Source organism: Anser brachyrhynchus (assembly GCF_964034855.1).
Source record: "Anser brachyrhynchus genome assembly, chromosome: 1".
In the NCBI taxonomy this organism is placed as follows: Eukaryota; Metazoa; Chordata; class Aves; order Anseriformes; family Anatidae; genus Anser; species Anser brachyrhynchus.
The window spans coordinates 142,925,653-142,942,332 of record NC_137694.1 but is presented as its reverse complement, the minus strand read 5'-3'; the positions used below and the strand labels follow the sequence as shown (position 1 = coordinate 142,942,332).

General features: G+C 42.0%; 1 protein-coding gene across 3 annotated transcripts in view; it reads left to right on the top strand.

Annotated features, from left to right (window-relative positions):
• The window catches only part of AFF3 (ALF transcription elongation factor 3), a 337,924-nt gene that overhangs the window by 268,937 nt on the left and 52,307 nt on the right, over positions 1–16,680 (top strand). For 2 of the 3 annotated variants that reach the window (XM_080556979.1, XM_080556981.1), the window contains exon 10: positions 15,180–15,348. In XM_080556979.1, the coding sequence (XP_080413105.1) occupies positions 15,180–15,348 (169 nt within the window). The remainder of the gene's footprint in view (positions 1–15,179; positions 15,349–16,680) is intronic. The other variant, XM_080556980.1, reaches the window with a different exon arrangement.

Sequence of the window (16,680 nt, the reverse complement as noted above, 5' to 3'; positions counted from 1 at the left end):
ATAGTCTCTCTAATTCAAAATTCTTTTAATTACTAGTGATACCTGTCCTTTTTTTTTTTTTTTCTGTGCTAAGTCTCTTCATGATTCGAAAATTGCCACTAGGCTATCACCTTTGGTAATTGCAGTTCTCTGAGCTGAGTGAACAAAGGAAAAATTAAACTGGAGTGTGGCAGGCAGGCAGAATAGGAAATATATGTTCCTGCAGGAAAGCTACTCTCCTCCTAATTACCCTGCAATTGCCAGGTTCAAAATCTAATTTATGAGCAGTACAGATAGAACGGCCACATTAGTCCATTATTTCATGATGATCTTTTCTACTCTTGATTTCAGAAAGGAAGGATTTTGCAGCTCTCAGTGCATTGGCATTGTCAGCAGCTGCTCTGGGCAGTGATGCCAGACAGCTACACTTGAGAGAGAGTCCAAAAAAAATGGAAAGCAGTCTCCTAACAGCAAGTTTTTACAGAAGGAGGGAGTGCTATAAAGTACGGTGAAATAAATAAAGCATGACCTGATGGGCTGCCTCAGACAATGCTGACCACATTCAGAAACAGACCCAGAAATGTATGAAGGAGAAATAAGTTTTCCAGCCTGCTGTTGCTGCACCTTCCACCTGCTGTAAAATGCACCAAACACAGCAAGTAAATCTCTTAACACCCCCAGAACCAATTTTACCCTGACGGGCATGGAGTAGCCTGCTGAAGCATGGAGCAGTGGGTGAGGCTGCCAACATACAGTGTCTGGATGGTCCATGGTTTCAGCTGTAGTGCTGGTGCCTGAGGCCATGCCTGCCCTTTGGTCAAGTCAATGACTTACGTAGCCATCTCAGTGAGCTTTAAACACACAACGGGAGAACACTCACAGCCAAATGGAGCTCAGCGATTGTTCACTTCCTATGTATTTATCCAGCTTCTTCAGTGAGCATCATACATACCCCCCTAAGCTTCGTCTTCCCACATAGCACCATAGCTTGTGATACCTGAGCTAGATGCACAGGGTCATGGGATGACTGAGGTTAGAAGGTGCCTCTGGGGTCGTCCAACACAACCTCTGCTCAAGCAGGGTCAGCTACAGTAGGTTTTCTTATGTTTAAATGGAACTGTTACTGAGCACCACCAAGTAGAGCCTGGCTCTATTTTCTTTACTCCCTTCCATCAGGTATTTTATCCCTCCCAGTTCTTTCAGCCTCTCCTCAAATGAAAGATGCTCCAATCCTTTATTCATCTTCATGGCACTTTGCTGGACTCACTTTTAGTGTCTCTTGTACTGGGGATCCCAGACCTGGACCTCACACTCCAGCTGTGTCTCACCAGGACTGAGTAGAGTGGAAGGATCACTTCCCTTGGCCTGCTGGCAATGCTTTTCCTATTGCAGCCTTGGGTGCCATTGGCCACCTTTACTGTGAGGGAGCACTGTTGGCTTATGGTAAACTTGTTTTTTCCATCAGGATCCCCGCAGCCTTCTCTGCAAATCTGCTTTCCAGACAGTTGATTCCCTTTGCTTATACTGATGCATGGGATCTCACATGAGTCTACTCAAGCTCAAACCACAGCAGTCCAAAAATGATGTCTGGTGTTGCAGTGAAGTGTCTTGCTGGAAAGAAGATCTGCATCATTCCCCTACTGTACATGTTTCAGTCAGTAGGCCCACAGGCCACAGATAAAACAGCTCTGCAAGTTTCCTTTCCCTCCCACCGCCTCTGATTCTCCTCCAGCCTCTTTTTTACTTGCCTCATGTCCCAGATCTTAATCCACAGTTATTTTACCACTGAAACCCTTCCAGTTAAAATAAGAGAAATGAATACTTACATTTAAACTGCCATTGCGTTTTGCAGTCAACAACCCTATAAAGCTAATTTTGATGGGAATGTTTATACCATTTTTTTTGATTCTGGTTGTCTGCAGAGCCAGAAAGACAGTAAGACAGTACTGCTTTGTTTTACATTTGGGCTCATATGGAAGGATTTCTTCAGGACTGTGGGATGAGAAAGTTAAGAAGTGATCCAGGTACCTTAACACAGGCATCTAAAATAACTTGAGATGCCTTAAGATAAGTGAGATATCTTTATGGTCCTGGCACTCATATTGCAAAGACTGCAGACACAGGGCATAGGCAGTTGACAGTGGCATAGAGGCAACTGAATGTAATATCTATCCATTAAAAAATAAAAAATAAAAATATTTTTTTTTAAAAAATCAAGGCAAGGGGAGTAGGGAAAGCGAGGCGAAAAGGGACAGACAAGAGGAAAGCAAAAAAAAGCAAAAGGGGAAAGGCAAACACAAAGGCAAATGGGAAAACTATTTTGCTCATTCTGGGCGTGACATGCAAGCCTCAGAGTCAACTGTCCAAAAGTTCATTGTCTCTAAGCTGTACGCAAAGCCCATCGATATCTTTCCCTGTTGCAATATAAGTCCATAGAAAGTGCTTGCCCCTTTCCTGAGAAAGCATTTTGTTATATTACTTGGGAGTTTCACTCTTAACTATTCCCTTTCAGTTTTGAGTGCAGACTGTGAACAGAATGCTCATAGGAAAGGGAGATGCCTGCCCTGATTCATTCTTCTGAGGTTTTGTTTTTTCTTTGCCCCTGAGGAACTGGCTATTTTTAATGACTTTTATGATTAATAAAACTGTCTGGAAGCCTGCTGGGGTCTTCATGCTAGTTATCAAAAAAGTCATCTAGCCCTTTCCCCTAGTGTCTAAGCTAATGGCAAAGACCCAACATTTGATCTTCCTCCCCAAACTGCGGCTTGTCTAGCAGGGGTGAGAGTCATGTCGAGATGGTAAAAAAATCCCAAAGAGTTTCTTTCTTGCTGTACTGCCAGTGGAAACCCATACTGTCCGGGAAACCTATCTGTCTGTCTCATCATCTCTGCAAAGCCCTTGTGCAGAATATTCATTCCGCTTTCCCCCAGCCACCTCCCAGCTACAGGCAGGTGACCCGGTACATGGTTAAAGAAACGCCGAATGCATATCCTCACAGCTGGGCACTGAACTCCTAGCAGCCGTGCACGTCGGCTCCTACACCTTCAAGAGTCTCCCTGCTGGATCCCACCACTAAACATGAAGAGGCCCCCCCACTTCACACAGCACATCCAGGAGCACGCAGGACCTCAGGCAGGCGGGGAATGGAGGAGTGTTTGAGATACTGCGAGAAGACCAGAGTGCCATCAGGGCCGCCTTAGCCTGCGGGGAGGGAGAGGAAGGAGGTGGCGGCAGCTTGCGGTGGCACAGGGAGGGAGATGCAGCACTGATGAGCAATGTTCTCCCTGCTCCCCTGCCCTCTCCCCGCTGCCGTGTGTGCATTTCCTTTCTGCCGCTTTGGGAGAGTCAGGGAGAACAAAAGGCACATTGAGGGGATAGGCAGAGGCATCTATGCATGCCTTACTGATATTGTAATATCACGAGAAATCTAAAAAGATGCATAGCAGTTAAAGAGCAGCAAAGCATACGAGATACGGATTGAAAGATATATTGGAAGATATAAGAATAACTACATCAGGACACAGCATGGTGTAAGACTGATTTTTTTTATTAAAATGTCATACCATTCGGGTGCTCCTCCTCCTACTTGGTAGCACATTTTACAGAAATAGAGGATTGATAACATCCTGCAGGAGGGTGCAGCTGGGGAGCCACTGAGTCCAGACACATCGGTACCACATTCTAGATTAATAAAGCAAATAAAATTATATTTGCTTTGTAATTTATTGCTGCCTCTCCTCATATTCTGTGTGTGCATAAACAAACATCAAGTTTGCTTCCCAAGGATGACATCTAAAAAAAGGATGCAATTCACATTTGATTTTTCCTTTGAATTGCAAAGGGCAATTTACATAACTCTTTCTTAACGTAGATTTTTATATTTGTACTTATCATACTTTTTCATTGCTTTTCACAGGCCACCTTTATAAACTATCATTGAGGAAGGTACAGCAAGAGCTACTAGCAGGGGCTGTTTTTTATTTTAAAATCCTTCATCAAGTATCTGCACACTGTTAAGCTGTGTTTCAGTGGGACATATCCTGATACCCTCAATAGGCAAAGCATTGCTGGGCTTCATGAACACCTCTGCATACTCTGATCCAAGCTGTAAAGTACAATGCTACTAAGCCAGAGTACGGGGTCAAGAATCTGAGCCTGGCTGGAAGAATGGGAGTAGTTTTTTTTCCCAGTGGCTCAGATCCCTGAAAACCCAAGGCTACCTCATGGGCAAATACTCAACAGCTAAAAAATTGGTTTTAAACATCCTTTACTTTGAGCTAGTATGTCAATAATAGGTAAAGAGCATTTCCTCAGCAACTTTCTAAAAACATGTTGAAATAGTTTTGCTGGAAAATAGGCTGTACTTACATCAGAATGGAGAATAGAAGAACCTTTTACAAGTCTTCAAATAATCTCAAAGTAATTAGCTTTTAACATCCTCTCTGCTACAATTCTGGGCTTTATTAGCTGTTCTGCTTGCCATTCCTGACTCTGCCTAATGTCTTCTGTAGAACAACTATGCATTTTTCCCAGGCATTTGTCATTTCTTGAAACATATAAAAGAGAGCACTTGGATTCAACTAACAGACCATCTAAATGCTGCTCTGCATAGGAAGTGATATATGCTGACAAGGAGTAGAAGTCAAATTTTCTTTATATGGTTCTTTATGGTGAGCAAACCTACTTAAAACAAGCTCCTTCTCAAGGCAGCATATTGATTAGAGCTGACGGGCCGAAAAGACCTTTGGGAGACAACAGAATATGGCTCGAGTCAAAGAGTAACACTAAAGCTGGCAGCAGCAACATTAAGAGTCAGTAAAACCTGAGAGAGTTTGTCTCACGCTGAAATTTATTGCACCCATTTGGACAGCCATTATGGTAGTTAGTAATTTTATCTGCACAAGTTCATCTGTATTTGGACTCTTAGAGCTTAGCAAGAGGTCTCGCAATACAGAGCCATACCCAGGGCCCTGCTGACGGAGGCAAAAGACTGCCGTGCTGAAGCGAGGTGCAATTGTGTCTGAAAATTATAAAAGGCTGCCTGTTTAGATGGGTAGCGATGACAGGAGTTATGTTAACAGTAACTCTGAAATAAGGTGATGGTAGGCCAAAGCAGACGAGAATTTTCCTAGTCTGCAGTGCAGTGGTTGTCTTCTCTGGCTTAATGAAGCTGTCACTCAGCAGCAAGAATCGCTTGTGGTTTTTTGGGTTTTTTTTTTTGGATAGAAGTGCATCTATGCTTCATGTTTTAAGAAATAAATGAGACAAGCAAAGCAACCACCAGGTTGATTTCCAGAGAAGTGGTATAAAATTCTTCTGATGAGACATTTTGAAGATGGCGGATTAATGCCACACTACATTTTCCACAGAACATTTTGCATTGCTCCTTGCTCTGACTATTCAGATATCTATCTACTTTATATCTTTTTGTGCATTTTCTCCTTGTCATTTGACCTGCAAGCACAGAATGTATGCTTCTTAACAACCTCATCTGTATATTTACCCACAGAAATTCAAGCTCATCTAATCCTTTTTCATATAACTAGACAAGATTAATCCTGCCTAAACCTTTCGAGGAAGCTCTTTGCCCAACCTAGTTTCTGACACTTCATGATGGATAGTCCACATTTTCACTGATGAGCTGTTCGAGTGCTTAATTATGTTTATCTTTACAACGTCTCTCCCAGAGGGTTGAAACTTCTTCCTCCAAAGACCAAGCTGCTGGGACCACCTGCGAAATTTTATTGGAGAATGTGTTCCTGAGATGAGGAGTACTCATATCACTGAGTCTGATAAGAGATCAGATTTGATAGTGCTCTAATGAAACAGTGCAGTACCAAGTCGGGAATTAATATAGGATTTCATATTGCATAAAACCCCAAATCTTTAGCACAAGTGGAAGGGAGCTGAATGAACCCTGAAAGGTAAATTATGAAGAAGAGTCTGAAATAAACCTCCCTTGCTACCCATCTAAGTCACAATGGATATAGTGTTAGGCATACCATGCATACATACTGTTTAAGCAGCCCTTAGCACCGTAAATTCCCTCTAGTCAATCAAGAAAAGCGAGAATCTCCAGAGGGCATTTCTGAGTGCTTAAGTTAAGTAGCAGTTAGGTCCCTTGTAAGTTAAAGGCAGAAAAATTGTATGTATGCAAACCCACCACCCTATACCTCACTGTCTGGCTTTATCACGATCTGACAAAGGGGGTCCAATTCCACCTTAACTAAGTTATGTTCTTTTTCAGACCTTTTTTCAAGCCTTGTACAATAGGTAAAGTTCTGACTGTACGAGTCACATGCCTTATTTATTCACAAAGTCAGCAAATTGCCTTGGTTCAGATTTGCAGGTGACCTCCTGACAGTAGATTTATAAACAGTCCTGAGTCTTTGCCACTCTTTACACTCTGTTTCCATTCACCCCTTACCAAACTGAACTTTTCTTCCTATTTTCATTGACTTCAGCTGAAACTCCCTATTTTCTTGTTTTGCTGAACCACAAGGATGTCCTCCTACTGTCATGTGTGACAACAACATTTTGTGAACAAGAGACCCCTATGGAGCTCTCTCTCTCTTGAAGGGCCATTGGTCCAGAAGTTGTTCTTCAGGTGGTAGGATTCAGCACCTCAATTGCTTCCCCAAGACCAAAAGAACTTGTGTAGAGCCTCACAACTTTCACATTAGCCCACTCTAATGAGACCAGCTGACCGCTGAGCCCTGAGCTCAGCAATCTGATCTCACCTGGGCAAAAGAACTTACGCTCTCTGGAGACAGCTGGCAATTGCATGCAGCAACTCCTGATGCTGCCAGGAAACAAATTTTTTCAAAGCACGGTGGGGAAGAAAAACAGGTGGGAAAGAAGAAATGTAAAGGAATGATGTCCATAAGAATGCACTTGGTTATTAAGAGTAACCAGTAAGTGCCAGAAAGAGATCCAAAGCTTCAGTTTTATCAGATATGGAAGAACTCTGCCTGACCACAGTTTCAGCTACTAGTACCATATACAAGTGCCCAAAAGAGTCCTTTTTCCTTCTTTAGGCCTTCTTTCCTTCATTGGGCCTTTTGGAATTAAAGAAAATAATTACATGAGGGCTAGATTCCAAAATGAAAATGTATAGATATAGTTGAAATATTCTAGAATGTTAATTGATTTGCTTACCCTCCCTATTCTCTTTCTCTCTTGCCTTCAGAACATGGAAGTAAAAAAAAGTCTACAGTGATCATTGAGAACAGTCCTTTCAACATTTCTCTTCTGTTCAGTATATGTTGCCATTCTGCAATAAGAGAGGGGAGTAACAGAGGTGATCTCAGCCAGGGCATCCCTTCTCATCTGCTTATTAGAGAAGAGGAAAGGGTATATCTCCCAAGAGAGTCCTTTGAGTAACACCGCATCCGAAGTGTGGTTTTCTTTCTGCAGCACCTTAGCCACTGTGAAGGAGAGCCCCCACAAATAGAGGGCATTACAGATCCAAAAACTAAAAATGTGTTCTGCATTCTCTTTCAGATGTGTAAATCAAAAACACTGTGTCTGATTTCTACCCAGCAGCAGAAGCTGGCCTCACCTAGACAACAGATGGGATCTCAAATAGAAAGTTCCCAAGATGATCAAAATGATGAAGAAAAGAGAGGAAAGTAAAACTTTGGGGGTGCATAGAAAGGAAAAGACACAAAAAAACATTGCATTTGATTGCAGGGAGAAATGAAAAGTGCAGTGCTGACTGAATCTTCTCCACAACTTTTTACACTTGCAACTTATTTCTGTCCCCACCACCCACCCTGAAAAGGTTTCCCAATTTCACTGTGGGGACAGGAGGATGGCTGTTTATAGGCTATTCTCAAAGCTGTTCATCGTTCTCCAGTCCATTGGTCCAAGGGCATGTTTCAAGGACAGCACAGGGCACTTAGGCAGTGGCTGACACTTCTTTTTAAGCCACCATACTTTGAAACATTAAGAGACTAATTATACTACCAAAGTAAAAAGATTCTTAGTGGTCCCTTCTACTAAAGAGTTAATTTTCCTGGACCAGAGAACCTCTCCACTCATATTCAGCTGATGCAAGGTCAACGACAAACACACTGAGGAAGTCAGAGTTGCTTTATTTTTCTTGTGAGCAGGTCAAATAAAACACTGCTGATGCTCCATTTATCTGGAGCGACAAGCAAACATTTGGCAGCGGTGGAAAGCATACATTGGGATCTGGCACCGGGCTTCTAGCACAGCTGTCAGCCTGCTGACTAATCACTTCATCCCCACGCTAATGCTGCTCCAGGTCTATTGGACCCTTTCATCTCAGATACCCTGGCACACGCTCCTTCTGATAGAGCTATTTATACAAAGATGTCACTATTAATTGCTATGTAGCATTTTATTTTAGAAGGGGTTTTTAGCCAAGTTTTTTTCCGTGATTTTTCTCTTTCCTACCGTAGGCATCCAAGGTGGGAGCTGTGATTCTGCTGCTTCCAGTAGCAACCAGACCTTAAATAGATACCCCCTAGCCAGACTCAAATTTGTTGAGGGTGGGGTGTGTGTGTGTACATGAGCTTCATAGCTTGTTTTTCTAAGCATCTGTTCCTATTAATTTATTTTTCTTTGGTGACTATTCTGGCAATTAAGCTGCAGTCACACAGGGCACACCTTACTTTCTGAAAAGACCCGATTTACCTTAGGTTTGCTTTGTCAGATGATACTTGCAGTCTTGTCAGCACAAACTATTTAAGCAACTCCCAAGGACAGTGTTAAAATATAGGTGGAGCCTATGAACTCTGTTCTTGGCAGTCGTGCTTTATTAGTTGTGCTGTGCAAAGGTGGTGCGACTAAGGTAATGCAGCGCTTTCACAGGAGCATTATATATTGTGACAAGCCAAACAACCTCCAGGACTCTCACTCATCATGATTCCCATTTCATACCCCATCTGTTATAGGAATGAGGTATGAAAACATTTCTCTGTTTCCGAAAGATATTAACAGACTCCTGGGAAATCGTTTACCTGGAGAAAGGGAAGTGCCCAGCCTCATTTTTTGCCGACCATGGCAGGGCTAGCTGCTTTTTTTTTTTCATTTGTGAACAATAGGTTTTCACAATGGGTAACTGTAAAGAACTCAGGCAGCTAATTGGTTTCATGCTCTCAGTTAGCAAAGGTACAAAAGCATAAATTTGTGTCGCTTCTGTACTGTGTTTGCACTGAGGATGTCCAAGTGCTTTTTAAACAGTTGCAAAGGACATCTCCAAGTACCTTAAAGGCAGGCAAGTTCAGTCATCCCCATTTATCACCATGATGGTGATCAGATAAGGAAGACAGAGCCTTAGAAGGTCTGATGACCTGATTTGGTCATTCAGCCACCACATGGCAGACCTAAAACTAGAGCAGAAGCTCCTTATAGTCACATTAGTGCGTTAAATGCAGAAACAGCCTTCATATTTTAAACCCTGGAGATGCCTGGCTGTCCTTAAGCGGATGCGGATTCTGGAATTTATGGTATCATCTCCCTTTTCTCAGCATGATTTTGGACTGAAATGAATGGATGATATCCATATTCATTCTTTAAAGAATCCTTATGGGATTGTTTCTTGGCATTCTACAGTTGCCTCGGAAAATATCCCCATATGTTCTGTTACAACATTGGGATGGCCTGATCGGCAAGTCCAGAATAGACCCCTCTGGTAAGCGTGCTTCAAATGTCCTCACTGAAAGAGAATTTGAAAAATACTCAGGGGCAGCAGCAAGAAGTGGGCATTTCCATTGCCCCTGTGATTCATTCACAATTACCAACACAGGAATTCCCTACTGTGCGCATGGAAGGCTTGCGGCATCTTCAGTGCCAGGCAGCAGAGATAATTACACTGATCTTGGCACAACGTTCTCAGTTTGTGCTTTGAGGAAGCACCATGTGGAATTTGCTTCTCACAACAAAGGCATAAAATGTTTTTCCTAAAAGACCTTCACTATATTTTAGGTTGGCTTCAAGGGTAGAGAAGGACGTGGTGTTTCAGATTCTTTAATCTGGAATAAAAATAGGCACTCTGCCAACAGATCTCCTTTAAACCGTGGAATATGTTTTCGTCACTGAGTTTGAAATAACATTTCAGAGTCTTGGTCAGATTTATGGTTTGATTTAAAACAGTGTGGCCTAATTGAAGTCAATGGAGCTATGACAGTTTATGCCAGCCGAGGGACTGGCTGTCTGTTTCAGAGTATTGTTTTCCCACAATCGTCCTTGTTCTTCAAGACAGTGATGGATTTCCCAGGCATTTCAAATACTTCAAGCATTCATACAGCCTTTCTTAGGATTTTCTTCTGTAGTTGTGACATCTGCAAATTCAGATCACCTTTTCCATGTTTACCTCTCAACATTGACAACATGATCCCTAAGAGCATCATTGGTATTGGTTTATTCAAGTCAGATCTTTACAGTAATTGTAACACTGTTCTTTCCTAGTGGGAGCCTGAGCCACTTGGTAGGGGGACAGTACCTGGTGGATGTTCTCACTGCAGAGTGAGATTTAGAAGAAAACTAGTTTAGATGATTACAGCAATGCCAGTGACACTAGCTAAATATTGTTCCATCTCCAGACAAAGAAAAAAATAGAGCAGATAGTGTCTGGTTGTGTTACTGAGCTTTTTGATAAGAAGGCTCTAAATACAATTGCTGCAAGATGAAATTAACAGATCCCAAAATATGAAGCATGAGTATGTTAATAGCCGTTAATGTGGCCAGAAATGTATTTCAGAGTGTCACTTCAATATGTTTTCATGGCACAGGCTTTTCTTCAAGGCCTGATTCTCCTTTACTTTGCATTCTTGATAATCTTCCATAGCTGTGTCAAGTGGGTATAATACCATTATGGTATAATGCAATGAAGAGCTGGGATCACAAATTCTCCAGAAAATGATTTTTTTTTCCTTTTGAATCAATTTAAAATTGTTACCAAACACTTGAAATTTGGTAAAGAACTGCATCTGTTTTATGTATACCTTGATCAGCCATCAAACTTTTCTACCTTTGCAATATTGAGACCGAATTCTTGCAATGCATTGCACACAGCTACCCAGGAATTTCTTGTGCCCAATGTTCAACACTATGATTTACTGTCACGAAAAGTGTCGTAGCTGTAAGCAGTGGCTTAATATGAAGCATGAAGTAGGGCCCAGACCCAGTCTAATTAACCTCAAAAAGTCCCCCGAGGTCAAATGAGGCAATCTGATTTGGGAATCTTTCTCCACTGACTGAGTAGCAAATGCCTGCGCCTTTGCATGCAAGCGTTTAAACCACCTTGGTACTGTTCAACGGCTGTCCATGGCCATGCAGTCTGATGAAGACTATAACTGGTCCCACCATACCTAAAATCTCAGGCTCTTCCAGGGACTGAGGTGGCTCGCCCTCTCAACTTCGATCACATACTGCTTTGAGTGCAGAAGAAGTATCAATCTCCCCAAATCAAGGTGTTTCTGAGCCTCTACATCTGAGAAACTTTGACACTACAAAAAGTCTGGCAGTCTATCAGAGAAGGTGACTTGATCACTAGGCAATGCAGGAAAATACGTCTCTGGGGACTTGCATGGAATTTGGGTGCCCAAGTCCCACGTAACCGGGATCACAGGACTATGGTCAGGAACTTCAAGTGTTTTGTTGGTTATGACGTGCTTTACTGAGTTTCCAGCACCTTCACGATGTATTTAGTCTCTCTCTTAGTTTGCATGTTACTGAGTTTCCAGCACCCTGACGATGTATTTAGTCTCTCTTAAGTCAGAGGTTGCATGTTCTGTTCAAGGGCTTTAAAGAAGAGTGGTTCTCACCCAAATTGTTGTTCAATTGCCTAAAATAAAAATATCACTTCTATGATGCAGTAATTAATTCTGGGGCATAAGCCACTAGCAAAATATGCATGAATGTTCTGTGTCACAGTCATTAAAATGCAAATTGGTGTTTTATTTTGACTGCATGATCTTGCTTACATGCTTCAGAGAGAATAGTCCAAAATGGAAGTCACAGAATTAAAATAATGGTCATTTTTCCTAAGAAAGCATGAAGAAACATGTAGGTGTTATCGCCCTGATCACTATAGTATAAAAACACACTACATTTAAGAATGGAAAAGGTAGAAGGGGAACAGGAGACTTCAACAGTATCAGCACAAAGGGGAAATATTGTAATGCTGTTTAGTTTCCTTAGTATATTGGCTACCATTAGAGCAGCAAACATAGATTTCCAGATGTTTGTGAAGAGTCCAACAGTTATATTTTATATCTATGGCTGTAGTAACAATTTCTATTCAGCAGCCTAGAAAAACATTTCATGTCACAACAGGAAAGAAATATTACTGTGGGGTTTTTTTCTCCCTCATCCCCTACATAGCAATTCTGAATACTTCAGTCAATGCCAAACAAAAATGATGGTTTAAAAATTAAAACCACAATCACTAGGGGCAGGACGTAAATGTGCAGATGTTCTGTGATGCTGAAGAACTTTTCAGGCAGCAGTCACAATGGTGTTGGGGAGAGGACAGGGAATCCATCAGAGTTGGACACTGTCAAAAGCATTCCCTAAGCTACGCTGTCAGAAAAGGCACTTACATTTTCATATTCCCTTAAGAAAAAAAAAATCAAAACCAGAAAACCTACTCACAATGGCCTCTGTATAGCTCTTGCTATTTTATTAGCAAGGGATTGACTATAATCTGTTAATATACGTGAGCAACTTAGATCTGGAGTTTACTAGGCAACCTGTACAAGTGGAAAAGTGCATTGTCCCATAGCAGCATACAAAACATCAATTTTCCTTCTCTGGGAAGGAAAATTTTTACAAGCTTATTAGCTGTTACTGTTTCAGGCACCTATGTGCCTTAATGCTGTTATACAAATGGCTGCCTGAAAAGCTTGCATTTTCCACACCTACCTGGCCAGACAAAAAGACGTGATGAATAGCAGCAAAAACAGCAGAAGGCAAGTTTTTAAAGGCACACTTTATAATCGGTACATTTAATGCCCGTGTATGGTAACAGACCTCTTGCCTCCCACGAGTACACACAGGCACTTCTGCCAACTTCTCCCTAGCAAAAAGGGAAGGGGGATAGATATGAGAGAAGGCAACGTGGTGGGAGTGCTGGCCTGGATGGGATGGATGCTCCAGTGAGGAAAGGTTGACATATGTTGGGGGAGGCAGGGATGGGGCTGGAAAGTGTGCACCTTGGGGAATCACAGAGTTGAAACCACATCCCTGCTGGCCTGGCCTTTTTTCCAGCCCCAGAAATTGCGTGTTGTATGTGGCTTGTGTCAGGTATCAGACGCTACTTCTCCAGAACGAAATGCACCATTAGTAGGTAAAGACAATTCATTAGGTGCAACATAGCTGAACAGTAATTAATTATTAGATATTATTTCTCACAAAATGCATCTCCAAAGTTCACATCGCATTAGCCACAATATTGGACTGATGGAGCATAAACAAGGGTAATGATAAACACTGGTGAATGGAGTTGGGAAGAGATGGTTATTAGGGTACTAGCATGTTTCATGTGGGGTTTATTTAACAGTCTTATTAATGATCTGGAAAAGGAAGTGAATAACTATTTAATTAAGTTTGTATTTGATACTAAATTAGAATTTGCTGTAGACACCTCAGAGGGCAGAGAAATAAATCAAAAGGAGCTAGGAGCATGTGCAGTAAAGAAGAAAATGAGATCTGGCATGGGAAAAAAAAAAAAGCAAGCTAATCTCTCTGGAAGCAAATAATCTCAAGTGTAGCTATCAGTGGAGGAATTCTGGAGAAGGAGGTGTTGAAAGAGATGTAGGAGTGTTAATGGACTATATATTCCATCACAGCTCTGGTATATGTTTACAGAAGCAACGCATCGAGGAGCAGGAAGGTAATAGCCCTTCATTGTAGGGCTCTAGTGAGAACCATCTATAATGCAGCACTCCGTTTTGGGCATCCTGTTATCAGAGAGATATAGACAAATTGGAATGAGTTCAGAAAAGAGCCATAAAAATGATCCCATATCCCTGGAGATAAAGACTTATGAAGAAAGATCAGAAGAAGTAAATGTGTAAGGCCTTGTCTGAAAGATGACTGAAGTAGGGCAGGAAACCAGTCTGCAAATACGTGAAAGGAAAAAGGGAGGAGGATAATTTATCATAGTAACTATTAGTAATAGGATGAAATAATAAGTAACAACAATAAATTTTAAAAGGGCAACTTCAGGTTGAATGTAGAGAGAAATTTCTGACACTGGAATTTGGGTTAGTTTGCAGAGAAGTTTCCCAGGGGTAAAAGTAAAAGCTGCATTCAAGTCATTTAAAATCAAATTGGACAACTCACTAGAAAATGCACCCTGCTATGGGGAACAATCTTCCATTGCCCGGGGAATAAGCTGGATGACTTAATAGGACATTTCACACTCAAGCCTTTATGACTGTGATATTTTAATATGCATGGTCAACTATTTTGGGAAAGTATACATTTCTTGTGCTGTCAGGCCTCATAATACAAACACTTGCATGGAAACATGACTTTTAAGATGGCAAGCAGCTCTGCTGACAGCACGGCACTGCTGATATGCAAAAACACAAGCCTGAGCTCCTCACATTTCTTCAGGATCAGAGTCTTAGATCTTACAGTTGTCAATATCAAGCAACCACATCACTTACGGGTAGGTGAAGAAGTGCACAGGAACAAAAGACAGGGGTAGGAAGGTCCAGTGAGGATGTATCATTATTGGTATTATTATTGTTATTCTATTACTGCTAGTAAATGGCTGGTACCGTGGAGTTTAGCTCAGTTTCTTGGCTGTTCACCTTTTCCATCTCCAGCTTTCACCTCTGCACGGTGTTCATTAGACACTGTAAGACTGCTTCCTCTACTCTGTTTTTACCATGTTTCATTTTTTTTAATGTATCCTAACATTTCTGTTGAATGAGAAAAGAGACAAGCTGAAGGGAAAGCCCAACCCTCCCTCGTGTGAAGAAGGGATGGCAAAGGCTGTGGATGTAAATGAACATTCAGCTAGCCCTATACCTTTCCCTCAAATTACAATGATACAATGTTGAACTTGAACTCTCTTCACCATTTGTTAGCAGCAGAGGCAAGCTCATAGATAGTTATGCTCCCTAAAACACTGTGTTTTTTACATGTTTTTCTTTGTCTGTGTGTGTTCTTGTTTTCTCCTCTCCCCTTCTCTCCCCGTGGGCTACACGTGGGGCCAGCAGCCTGGTGGTGCCACAGTCCAGCACCCGAGCCCCGGGACTCTCCAGCAAGGGGTCGAGCAGCAGCAGCTCCAGTGAATCCGAGACCAGCTCGGAGTCTGACTCAGAGAGCGAAAGCAGCTCCAGCGAGAGCGACGGCAGCAAGCCCTCGCATTACTCCAGCCCAGAGGTAAGGGCTTCTGCTCTTCATGATTTGGGGTGGTGAGCCGTTATTACACCCACTCAGACTTTTTTTTCCAGCCAAGGTGACACAAGGAGGCTGGGGGGAGATGCACAAAAAAAAAAAAAAAAAAAAAAAAAAAAAGAGAGAAAAGCACAAAGATCTTCCTCCTGGCACCCTGTGAAATGCAAGTGGCAGGGGATGCTGGGGTGGATTAAAGCATTTGAAGCAAAAATGAAGAAGGAAATGACCATGTGATATTTTCCTCAAACTGGAGCTCCTCACAAAGTCACAGCTTGCTCGAGGCTTTATGCAACTCTGCTTCCATAGCAATGGCTTGCTTAGTGCTTAAGTCCTGATGTGGACTCTCAGCACTGCAAGGGAACTAAGGCTTCTCTGTGCAGGGAAGCTATTATGAAATCAGTTTGAGGGTGGATTTTTAAAGCAAAACAGTTGTTTTTCACTCACGCACTTCCCTCACCTCACTCCCCAAGTGAATTATTCTCTGCTACTGCTGCCTTTCTGTGATTTAGTTTAATCCATCTCTAGCATGGACTAAACTGAATTACTCATGGTGCAAAACATTAAGCCCAAACTTGTCATCTGGAAAGCTAGCACTGAAAATTTCCACATGTAGACAAGCCCTAGCCAAAGTACAATTAAGCTGCCAGTGCTACCTTCTGCTTTCACCTCTGCAGTGTGCTCAGCAGACACGCTATAGGGCTGCTTCCCCTACTCTGCTTTTCTACCAGGCTTGGCATTTTTATGTGTTTTGGTCAATGTACACCTTTAGTATAAAGCCATGCACTCCACAGCCACATCACACACATTAATGTATGTAAAAATATTCAAAAATCTAGTGGCAGGATTGTAAATACCCATGAAATACAGTCAGTGTATTTTCCTGCTCCACATAAAGCATCCCCTCACCAGACTCCTCCCCTGACAACTAAGCCTCACAGATTCTTTCACCCTGAAAAATTATACTGAATAACCAGCAAGCCTTTCTTCATATTTTGCTCAGTATCTGGGGCCATGTTTCCCATCAGGGAAAATGCAGCACTCACAGAAACATCATTTCTATATTTTTCTCAGGTTTTTTTCCTTGTTTAACACTTATCTTCTTTTCTCTTTTTCTTCCACAGTGCTTTCAGATCCATTTCCAGTTAATTTTCCTCCACTATGTCCCTTTCCTAAGTCTCTCTCTGGTTCTCTCCTTCCTTTCTTCTCTGTTTTTTGCTTCCAGTCTCTCTTTCCTTGTTGCCCTGCCCGTGCTATCCCATTCCTCATTTCCCATCCCAGGTTCTCTCATCTGACCCATTAAGACCTTGTTCTGTCTCG